This window comes from Cetorhinus maximus, chromosome 14, assembly GCF_964194155.1.
Source record: "Cetorhinus maximus chromosome 14, sCetMax3.hap1.1, whole genome shotgun sequence".
Lineage (NCBI taxonomy): Eukaryota > Metazoa > Chordata > Chondrichthyes > Lamniformes > Cetorhinidae > Cetorhinus > Cetorhinus maximus.
Window position 1 is genome coordinate 74005115 of NC_135892.1, and position 12226 is coordinate 74017340.

The 12226-nt window shown below is 42.1% G+C and overlaps 1 protein-coding gene across 1 annotated transcript in view; it reads left to right on the forward strand.

Moving 5' to 3' along the window:
* The window catches only part of spata17 (spermatogenesis associated 17), a 375661-nt gene that overhangs the window by 71630 nt on the left and 291805 nt on the right, over positions 1-12226 (forward strand). The window contains exon 8 of the mRNA XM_078557087.1: positions 8243-8391. Coding sequence (XP_078413213.1) covers positions 8243-8391 — 149 coding nt within the window. The remainder of the gene's footprint in view (positions 1-8242; positions 8392-12226) is intronic.

The following is a 12226-nucleotide window of genomic DNA, read 5'->3' on the forward strand; positions in this document are numbered from 1 at the left end:
TACTAGGATTTGCACTGAAACAAATGGACAGTAAATTGTGCAGTTCAACAAAAAAAACTTGGAATTTAAGTGCATGAATATAAATACCTGATGTGTACTCCCAGCAGCTGAGGCCCTGGCTTGGTGTGCACATTAAATTGCCCACTAAAATGTATATTTATAAAGATTATCTACTTTTGACCCCAAAAAGTAAAATAATTAACATAATTTCTTCATGGCAAAGCAAAACTGTATTAAAAGTCATTTAACAGTGCCTTTTCCAACACGACTGATCATCCAACCAGTATTTAGCTCACTGCAACAGTGATTAAAGAATAGAGAAGGATTATTGGTTAATCAGAACCATGAAAGCTAATGGAGAATACATGAAAAATTAATCTGAACTGGGTTTAGGATAATATGAAGAGATTAATTTAAACAGACAGCATATTGCCATTAAATATCATATTAGTATTAACGTTTACACATTATATAAAGCAATAATGAATGAGAACGTGGGCTGAAACCAAGATAAATGTACACCTTTGAGTTCTTTGTAGGTTTTGCTATTTTCTTAATTATTTTTGATCATAATCCAAACCAAACTATATATTTAAAGAGAGGTTCAGCGCTCGTCTTCGCAAATTAGAGTCGATGGCCTTGAAATCTGTTCACACTGGACTTTGGGCATTAATGCAGTAGCAACTACAAAATGCTGAAACTGATGTACAAGAGGATCATGTGAAATTGGACCTCTTGCAGCATCAGAAGGTGATCTGCATTCTGGAGATGTGTCGATCGTGTGGAACGTAAAAAAATCAACTGGTGGGAATACCAGCAGTGAACCTACTTGGGAAGGGAGAGCTAGGAGGGGATCAAGAGGGTGGGGGTGGATGGTGGCGAGCAGTGGGTCATAGTTTTAAAGTGGAGCCAGGACGAACATACCTTCTGATTCCCCATTCAGGCAACTAAATAAAAGCATACTTATTATTTTGGTGGTAACCTTCAGTGATCCCCTTTAAAGGTTGCTGGTTTGGCTGATGTTCATTTGAGAAAACTGACTGCTGCATGCACAGCCCATGTTTCGGTCAGCTCCAATCCAATATCATAAAGGGACCTGAAATAGGCATTTTCCTGCCTCCTCCATCTTGATCTGCATAGACATTGGGCCAACGTCTGCTTCGGGTGGGCATCCTGTGCAATCAACAGATGCAGTAACTAATGTGGCTGGGAGCACAAGCTCAGTATGGAATGACTATGTACAGCCTGCACACCATATTCAACTATTTTAATGACTTTATTTATGACTATTCTCTGTTCAAAAAGCAAAATGATTTTGGAATTTCAAAATAGTGTATATTATGATGCAATCCAAGGATTCCGGCAGCAACTCAGGAACAGAGATGTGCACATGCGTTTGCAATGGTGGCTTGCAGGAATTTCCCATTAAACGGAGGATTGTCAGTTCAATGTTTGATGGAGAATTGCTGGATGCTGCCTGATGTCAAGAGTTGGGGGCATATCGAGGTTTGGAAGCCATTTTAACATTTTGCACCATGCTGGGTTCTTTGAGTGTTGTAGCCTCCACACTGAGGTACATGGGCTTGATGACATTGACATTGAAGATTGAGCAGGTTGCTTAGGCTCCTCCTGGAGGACTAGTTTGGAAGGCAGTGTTTATAAAATTCACAGTCCTGTGCTTGCACACCTGTGTGGAGGAAAAGGGGTACAAAAACCAGCAGTCCTATGACCAGGCATGGAGTACAAAACAGTCCCATGTGACCAGGTTTTGGGGGAGAGAAGAAGCTGAAGAGGTGAACCTGATGGTTAGATCCAGGAACAGTGATAAGCAAATACAAAGTTGCTGCTGCTGTTTCTGTTTCTTTGAAATAATTGAATGACCAGAATCAACCATACATTGCACAAGGTCGTTGCTTACCGTTTAGATAAAGGTGATTCTGGTGGATCGATGCAACCCAAACCAATGGGATCAGAGCTGACAAAGTTCTGGAGAAGTGTGCCACTTTGTTGAAGATTGTACCCCTGGAACCTGGGTTGAATGGGAGCTGCTGTCTGATGAGACTCAATGGCTAAATCCTTGAAGGAAAGGAGCTGGATTTCCACCTGTGTAAGACCAGAGCTTTGAAGGACTTGGAGGCTGAAATTGGTGTCATATCTGCTGAGTGGACTGCTTGATTAAATCTGAGAGCTCTATCTTTGTTGTATCTGCTATTTAATGTGTAATTTATGATTTATATTGACCATAATTATGTTTAACTTATATTGATTTTGGGTTGATAAAGTAAAAAAGTCATAAAGGTGAAGTCTTGTTCATTGGTTCTTTCATTGGGGTCATTTGGTAAATTTGGTTCTTGTGGTTTGTTGATTTTGGGGATCATAACAATATAGAAAATTGTAGTGTTCTTCATTTTTCCTAATGATAAGGTATTGTAAATGCTTTCAAAATTGTAGTGTCTGAAAATATTGAGCATTTAATACTTATTTCTCAGTTTTCTCTTTATTCCTTTCATTTACTTACCCCATGACTCTCTTAGCTACTGAAATTTGTCGATGCTTAATCCTGGTCAGTCAGCATGAGGCACATTTCCAACAAGTGCACTTGGGAGAAGTTCTGTTTTTACTCTCCCCTATCCATTTTGACCATGTTTGATCAAGTTTCCCAACTAAAGTAAGCAAGTTAAAATGTATTTATTTAGCATGTGCATATCACAGAGCCAAGCAGTAGCCTCACCAGTGGCTAGATGGAGTTCTTAAAGCTTGCCTTCAAATTTAGCCAGTGAACACTCAACAATGTGAGTCATTGTTTGGACTTCACCACGGCTGCAGTCTGAATGGTCTTGGTGACCCAACTGATGTTGGGTGGCTGCATGGAGGCCTTGGTCAGTCTGGAAATGGTTTAGGAAGGCCTACTCTCACCTTGTGAGATCAAAGCCATGTGCACGAGCAATGGGGCCTATGGTGAGCGAATGATTTTGTTGGATGCTTTCTCCTGCCAATCCTCCTGCATAGGTTATTAGCTGTTACTCCATGGCGTGATGGGTTTAACCATATGGGGTGGCTTGACAGAAGGTGTATGGCTGGTGAGTTAAGGATGTCATTGAATAAGCGCAGGCTTGGGTTGGTTCTATGTACAGTAGCTTATCTGGTGCAATTACCCTCCTGATGTGGCGGTGGGGGGGGGGTAGGTGGGCAATGTTGCTCAGGACTGGGAATCAGGGGAGTTGGTCAGAGTACCTGTGATGATGCGCATTGTTGAGTTGAGTTGCACATCGATAAGTTTGGTGTGGGAAGATCAGTACCATATTGGAGCGCAGTATTCTGCAGTTGAATATGTGATGGCAAGAGCAGAGGTCCTTGGGGTCTTGTTCTGTGATCCCCATGAAATATCAGCCTTTTACTTGAAGTTGCTGCAGGTTTTAATTTTTTCTGTTGTCTTGAAGAGGTGCTGTTGGTGTGTGAGGGTTCTGTCAAGGGAACTGCCTTGATAAACAAGGTGTGGATTGTTCTTTAGCCTCTGGCCGTAAGGGTGATGATCAGTTCCTTTTTAGCACTGGCATTGTAAAGGTGAATTATGCTAAATACTTTTTTTTATTGGTGTTTGGTTTTAGGCACCATGTCTAGAAGTAATTGACCGGCTTTGCAATATTGTCGTTTAGTGCATCTTCCGGCACAGGGAAAGCCTGAGCCTGTATGCCACAACAGATGTCATCTGCATAGATAAACATCTGGGACCAGGCTTAGGGTAAGTCGTTGGTGTACAAGTTGAATAGGATTGGGGCTAAGACAGACCGCTGAGGTAGCCCATTCATCTGTTTCCTCCAGGCACTAGTCTTGTCACCCATATGCACCCTGAACCATCAGTCCTGGTTCAATGATGTCAGTAACCCAGGGAGGGAGAACTCTTGATATTTTGACAAATAGGTCAATGTTCCATGCCCTGCAGTGAGGTCAAGGAAAACTGCCCATGTTTTGAGATTTCTTTGAAAACCATTTTCAATGAAAGTCGTTAATACGAGGAGCTGATCACGTGCTTCTTCCCTGTCGAAAACCTGTTTGGTCTGCACTTAGGATGTTCTGCACTTCTGGATTGACGCGCTGTAGGATTAGGTGCTCTACTACCTTGAACCATACTGATAGCAGGGATATTGGCTGGTATTTTGACAGTAATTTTAGGTCTTTGCCTAGTTTTGGGGGGACCGATGACTTTAAACATGCAGCAGAATTTTGCAGCCTTCCTTCGCATATGACCACTAAAAAATTGGGCCCAATCAGGACCGGGGCCGTGGGCCAAGGTGTTTCAGAACATGGGGAGGATGTTGTCATAACCAGCAGTAGTGCCCAGCTTGATCGTTTGTCGTACTTTGTCCAGCTCCAGGGTGGTGAATGGTCCACGGCAAGATCTGGAGTTGTGCTGCCTATGGAAGGATCTCCACTCACTCCAGATTTGCTGCTTCACACTTTTTTTTTGGCGGTGTCTTTCCCAACTGAAAGAGATGGATCGCTACCTGGCATTTACAGATAGGTAATTAGGCATTAGTGTTCGCTGGGTTGCTCTGAAGGGCTGAGGACTCTCCAACATTTCCGACTTAAGTGGGTGAAGTCCAAGTTCTTTGTTGTCTCTTCCAATCTGGCCTGGCTAGCACAGTCCAGTGATTCAATCAGAGATTGTCTGCCATATCTGAGTCACCAGGGGATCCCTATTGGAGTAGGAAGGCAGACTCCTAGTTAAAATGACACACACCTAATATTCCAGCCTGTAACCAACAAAAAGCTTGTTATCATTTTGTGTGTGTTTGATATATTGATTTGTATGACCGCCATTTAAGTTCGCTTCAGCAATTCAGATCTACAAATTAAAACATTTAGACTTGTTGTGCTTGTAGGGTTGGGAATCAAATATTTAACTGTGGGTTCCTTACCTTTGTAGTACGTTCAAACCTATAGCCAAAGCAAAGATATATTTTATTGAAAACATATGGTAGTTTTAGCACAAATGGGCGAGATTCCCTTCTAAGCAAAATATTGTGAATACAAGATTGAAAGATGTATATCAGTCAAAGTCTGAAAGACAAAAGAGATAAAAGTTAAAATAAAACAGAAAAAGAAGGCTTTGACAAATGCCAGAAGCAAAATTCATTTCACAACCAGAAAGATTATGGGAACTACAAGAGGGAATTGAAAAAATTAAGATGGGAGGCAAAGAGAGGTCATGAGAAAAAATTAGGCCATATTAAAACAAATTCTTTTGATCTTAAAACAAATAAACATTTTATAAACATACATATAAAGTCTAGGGGAAAAGTTGGGCCTGTTAGGGACCCAAAGGGAAATCTTAATGTAGTGGGTAGATGACATGGCTAAAGTATTATATGAGTACTTTGTAGCTGTCTTCACAAAGAAAGTGGATGATGTGAAGGTTACATTAAAAGAGGAGAGGGAAGTTATGGACAGGAGAATAATAGAGGACAAGACGTACTAAAAATATTGGCATTATTGGAAGTTGGTAAGTCACCTAGTCCAGGTGGAATGCATTCTAGGTTGCTGAAAGATGCAAAAATAGAAACAGCAGAGGCATTGGTCACAATCTTTCAATCATCATTGGGTACAGAAGTAGTGCTGGAGAACTGAAGGGCTGCTAATGTTATACCAGTGTTCTGAAAAGGGAAGAGAGAGAAATCAGGAAACTAAGGCCAGTCAGCCTAACATCACTGGTGGGGAAGTTATTGGAAGCCATTATTCTGGGCAAAATAAACTTTCATTCGGAAAAACGCAGGTTAATCGAAGAGAGCCAGCATGGGATTATTAAATCAAATAATATCTGACTAGCTTGATTGAATTATTTGATGATGTAATAGAAGGCTGATCGAGACAATGTAGAAGATGTTTTCTGTGTATGGACTTGGAGAAGGCATTCAAAAAGTGCTATACAGGTGGCTTATTAAGGGATGGAAGCCCATGGAATTCAAGGGAAAATGACGTTTTAGATACAAAATCAGCTCAGTGACAGGAAGCAGGGTGTGATGTGGATGAATGTTTTTCATACTGGGGGATTGTTTGGAGTGGTGTTTCCTGAGGCTCAGTTTTGCATCTGTTGCTCTTTTCAAGTTTTATAAATTACCTAGCTTCAGGTGCAGGGCACAGCATTATAAAGTTTGCAGATGATCTGAAACTTGGCAGTGTAGTAGATAATAATTATATGTTTCAAGATGACAGAGGATGGTGCAATGGGCAAAAGCATGACAATTGGACTTCAGTGCAGAGGAGTGTGAAGTGATATACCTGAGAAGGAGGAATATGAAAAGGCAGTATCGTATAAATGGTACGGTTTTGAAAGGTCCAGATGAGCAGAGAGATCTTGGTGGTCACAAATCCTTAAAGGTGACAGAACAAGTTGATGAGCTGTTAAGAAAGCATTAAGGTTACTTGGGTTTATAAATAGAGAAGTAGGATATAAAAGGAAAAGAGATTGTGCTTGAACTTTATAAATCATTTGTATTGTCTCAGCTGTAATACTGTAGACAATTCTGAGAACTACACTTCAGGAAATATGCAAAGGCTTTAGAAAGGGTACAGAGGATGTTTGCCAATATGTTAAATGTGATGAGTAATTTCAGTTTTAAGAAGAGATTGGAAAAATTATGATTGCCCTAGGTTTTGATAGAGAAAAATCTTTCCCTCTGGCGAGTGAGTCAATCACGAAGACCATAGGGCGGTATTTAATAGAGGTGGTGGGGGCTCACTCACTGGCTGGACAGCCAGCAAGAGCCCCACATTGCCTTTTTTAGGGAAAGCCTGCCACACTAAATGGCACTCAGGCACTTAACTGGACAGGTAGGCATTCCCCAGGATCTAGGGCGCACTGGGGAGGTGGTGGCTGCTGCTGGTATAACACCTACCCGAGGCCTCATATCGTCGCTGGATCCAAAGGCACAGGTAAGTGACGGCTGGAGGGGATTGCAGGGTGAGGGTTACAGGAGAGTAGGGTCAGCAGCAAGGGCAGGGAGTTGGCTCTCAGTGGTTTTCTACCCCCTCTTCCACCCCCCCCCCCCCCCACCACCACCACCACCACCACCACCACCACCACCACTCCCTCCCCTTCCTGATGTCAGGTCTTTCAGTCAGACTCTGAGTGCCTTTGAATGAGAGACCTCCCTATCCCTTGTAGTGCACAGGCAACCCTGCACAGGTTTGCTTAGTGTGCTTCTTGCATGGCGGACCTCCTCTCCACCCCCTCCCCTTGCCAGCCTGCTGCTGGGTTAATACCAGCGGTGGCAGGACGTGGTCCTTAAGTGGGCGCTAATAGTCCTCTTAAGGCCCTCAATTGGCGACAGGGCGGGAAGACCGTCCACTGGCTTTCCCACCATGGACTTAACCAGGGTGGAGGCCAGAAGGTGGCAGGAACTCCACCTGCCACTTCCCCACCTAATTAGATGCCCCCTTCCACCATCAGACTCACCACAGAGGAGGACATTAAATTCCACCCATAGATTCAAAATCATTGGCTAAAGATCCAGAAAGGAGTTGAGATTTTTTTTACTGAGAAGAATCTGGAATACTTGAGCAAGTCATGGAAGTAGATTCCATAAATAGTTTTATAAGGGTACTTGAAGTTAAGGAATTTATAAGGTTAGGGACAAAAAGTTGGTGTGTGGGACTAAGCACAATTGCTTTTTCAAAGAGCCAGTAAAGATACCCTGGGCTGAATGGCTTCTATAATTCTATGAAATCCACCAACTTGTTTTGAGTTTTGGTGTGGAAGATAATCTGACATTGTCCATTTTATCTCCCTAGATTAATGCCATCTACTGGCTCATCATGATGAGGCATTGATGGGGATTCTGATGATGGTTGTAGCTTAGTGATGAGAGACACTTAAGGGGAGAAAGTGAGACACACACTTAGCAGAATTAGGGTGTAAATTACAAAGGGTTAACAACAGCAACTGACTCCAAGTTTTTATTGTGCAATATTCTGCAAAGAATTTTAACTCGATATAATATTGATTAACAGTTTCAAAATCAAACTGCTTTTCCATCTCTGGACACTTTTGAATTCTCATCTATCAACAAAATGTTATCAACTTTCATGTTCTTTGTAACTGTATATCAAAAGGTATTACTTTTATAAATAATTTACAATAGAGAAGCTGGCAGCACTTACACAGACGTGCAGGTTCCTCAGTCATCAATAATGTGTCAAAAAACATGACAATAAAACATTTACCTTATCCTGTACCTGTCAGGGTCCCTTCCGCGATACTGCTGAAGTATTGCAACAACGCTACAAGCCTTTGGAGCCAACCTTGCGGGTGGCAACATCAATCATGTCGGAGAAAGAGGCCAGAGAGGAGATGAAAAGAGAAGAATGGAGAAATCGTGTACATGATGATATGTAAGTGACTATCTTTAACACCTTTTGTATACATTTTTTATGTAGTTTATACTTGTTGTTAGTCTTAAGCATTAATTATAGCTTATTATTTATTTGGTAAAGTAATAATGCAATGTTACATTTCAACTTAAAAATAAAATACTTCCATTTTATATTTAATCACTATGTACAGCAGAACATGGAGGCTTAGTTGTTGAATTGTGGCCACATTGGCGCGTAATCCAGATGCAGCACACGATGCATGTTTATAAAAGCGCATGTGCAGAACCATGGCAAATTGATCTGCCGGCCTCATTTGTTACTGCAGCTGCCAGTTGTTGCCCCAGAGGCAACTTGGTGGTGGTGAATGTGCAACAAGGATTGGCCTGTGGGAATGTTGGCTAATGATCTAAGGTATGTCAGGTGGAAGGAGGCAATCAGGAAAGGAGCGAGTGGTGGCCAGAAATAGCCTACAGTTTTAATGTGGAGCTGGAAGGAGCACTTCTGCTCCTTTTTGCTCCACATTCAAGTTTGTTTTTTAAACAATACCTTTGTTGTTGGGTTCCTACAGTCCATTTAAGGAACACTGATTTGATTGCATGTAGACCTGATAATCCTGAAGGCAATAGATCTGACCTAATTTCGGTTTTGTGGCCTAAAACAAGTTAGGATTCTTAGCAGCATATGGTTTTGGACGTGTTTCCAACACTATATTGGTGTTGGATGTTGGCTCACTAAATCGGACTTCTTTGGCCTTGTTTTGTGCCTATGTACATTACAATCCAATTTTAAGGTCATAATCTGGTTAACGTGCAAGTGAAATGCATACAGTACATTAATGTCATCATGACTGAAATGTTACAACTTTCTAAACTAAGTACACTATATTATGGGCTCAATTTTAACTCTAAGTAAATGGGTTTTGAGCAAGTTAAAATCTTGCCCACATTGTTTTCCATTATAGTCCCCACAGTTTACATCATCCCTCTTATCAGGAAAACAACCTACATTGGCATGAACAGATCCGTTACAAGAGGTGGGGCTGTGCCAGTTTGATTGTTGGTATGCATATGTATTAAAAATATAATTTGAAACACAGGCTCCCCCGCCTATATATCATGTGCATACTGTGCAGTTTGATAGAAAATAACTTCTTAACTAAACAAAACTAGGGAAACAATCTTTACCTAGATATACTTATTCTGGCGTATATCTATTACCTTTGGCCCTATCGTAGTCCACTGTCTGATAACTGTTCGGTTAGCACTTTTCTAGTCAGGTGGAATTTATAAAAGAATTCACTTCGGCATGCCCTAGAGCATTCAATTTTCATGGATCTATAATTGAGATAATAGGTTCTATTCTACAGTCAGGAAACCTGCCAGATTTAGACATCTGTGAAGATAAACAAGTTAGTTAAGACCATAATAATAAAAAATTGACTTACTGCAATGTTACACATTACTTGCCATAATACAGGAAAAATTGTGCAAAGCGTTATAGGCATAAAATTTATTCATTCCGATTTTTGGATCCAGGTATTTCACAGCATGCCCATGCCCTTTCAGATCAAGGTGAGTAAGACACAAAATGCCTACCCGCCTCATCTGAATGATTTTACCACAATCTCCTGCGCCTCCTATGCTGCTCACTTCTTCTCATGCTGCCATCAAGCGCTGCACACAACAGGAGGCCCAAGCAGGGCTGGTGCAGACCATGTGGGATAGGCAGCCTGTTCTTTCTGGAAAGGAAGTCTATCTTGTAAGTGAAGCTGGATAAAATATACAACAATTACAGTTCTTACCAATTGAACACCAAGGTAGAGGGATTCAGAGTGACGGGTGCAGTGTTGGTGGCATTAGAGGTGCTGTGGACAGGTGTTCAGGAAACCCTCAAGGACCACCCTGAGAAGGGCATTGGAGCATGTGGCCAGGTAGGTCAACTCCTGTGGTTGGACCCAAGGACCTGGCACCAGTACTACAAGAGGTCAAATGACCTAATTCAGATGGTTAACATCTGTGAATGCATTTTCACATGACATTTTCTACCCACCAGAATACCAACTCTTACACTGCTCAATATATACCCCATCACTCACTCAGTTGCACTTGCTCATATCAACGTCTAACTCCAGTTCACCTTCACGCATTTACTGATGCTGCCTCAGACCAACCTCTCACTGCCACCAAATATCTCAAAATGTTCACTCTGACGGGCACATCACCCAAACACAGTGCGCAGAATCACTGACACCCTACCCTCCCTCTCTTGCAGGACAAAGTGGTGCACTACAAAAAGGAAGCAGAACAGAGCCAACAATGACAAGGATACATGTATCTCCTGAGCCCTATGAAAGAGGTGACTGTCAGCATCTTGGTAATGGGGCCCGCAGCATCCAACATCACTGAAAATATTGAGGATGACAGCATCTTCCTGTATTAGGCCCCTTCTCAACTGCCAGCTAACCTTAATCCTTCTATCTGCCATAATGCATAAGCTGAAAATGTTGTGAGTATGGATCTCTTGCTTCCCACCCCAACCCCCTTCCTTCACAACAACCTTCTGAGTTGCAGCTTTCAAACATCCAAAAACTGCTATTTGTCCAGCCACAGGACCCCCAGGAAGAGGAAACGCTTTCGAGTTACCAACAGTCACAGATTGCAACTCTTTCGAGTACAATCACAGTTCTTGGTTTCCGGGAGTGGGACATGAACCCACAACCCTCTGATTCAAAGGCGAGGGTGCTATGAACTGAGCCACAGCTGACACCTCCCTCCCAGGAAGAGGAAAGAGAACAACAGCACAGCACCAATGAAAGGTCCTGCAACTTGATGTGACCCTTGCAGCAACCAGCTCAGACATTGGCATTGCAACCAGGCCACATTAAAAAGATGGGCTGTTTGTCAGATCATAGGAGGACGAGGTGGCAAATGAATTCTGCTGCAGATAACTCCAGTGAAGATCTCGATGGAATGGCATGCAGAATGTTAAATGGGCATGCAGACTGAGATACTGGGTGCATTGGCTGGGCTGCCAGGAAGCCTGCTGTCACTGTCAAGGAGCAGAGGACTCCAGCTCCAAGGTGGCAGAGGCCATTGCTCAGAGATTGGTCTCTATGCAGCCTCTGCTCCATCTGCCTGTCATGCTGCAGACCCATAGGCACTGGCACTGCTACCCTCAGACCTGTTGCAGCCTTTGTGGTCAGGTCACCTACTCCTCTGACATCACTCTAAGGATGTGACAACACTCTGGATCTACTTTTCAAAACTATATTTGCAACATGAGTGATTATTGCTGCTTATGATTTGATGGCAAAAACTTAAAAAGATTATGAAAAGCTGAAAGCTGTAGTTGTAGAGAACAGATATAAGTAAATATATTTTCTTTGCTGTAGGGGCAAGAGCATGATCTATAATATCATGTAAAGCCTCAATCAATGTGAAGAAATAGTCTTCTAAAACTGAAGAGTGTGACTGTTAGACCACAAGCTCAAAAATGATTGCTTCAGCTAGGCCATATGACTCATTTCATCATCAGTTGACCAAATGAGCCAATGCTTTTATGGCATCATGAGTGCTGCTGAGCTGTCAAGTCTGTGAAAAAGCCAGTGACTCTCATTGATTGATTGATGGACAACTCATCAAATCAAGTGACCAGTCTCCATCTTTACTGCACTGCCTCCAAATTAAAGATGTGGGTTCAAGCCCAACACCAGGACTTGAGTACATAATCTAAGATGAGAACTCAATACAATAGTGGAGATGTGCTACACTGGCAGAATGTTATCCTTTAATTGAGACTTTAAACCGAGGTCCCTTCAACTTACTGCAATGGTTCTGATAGACATTTAAAAAAA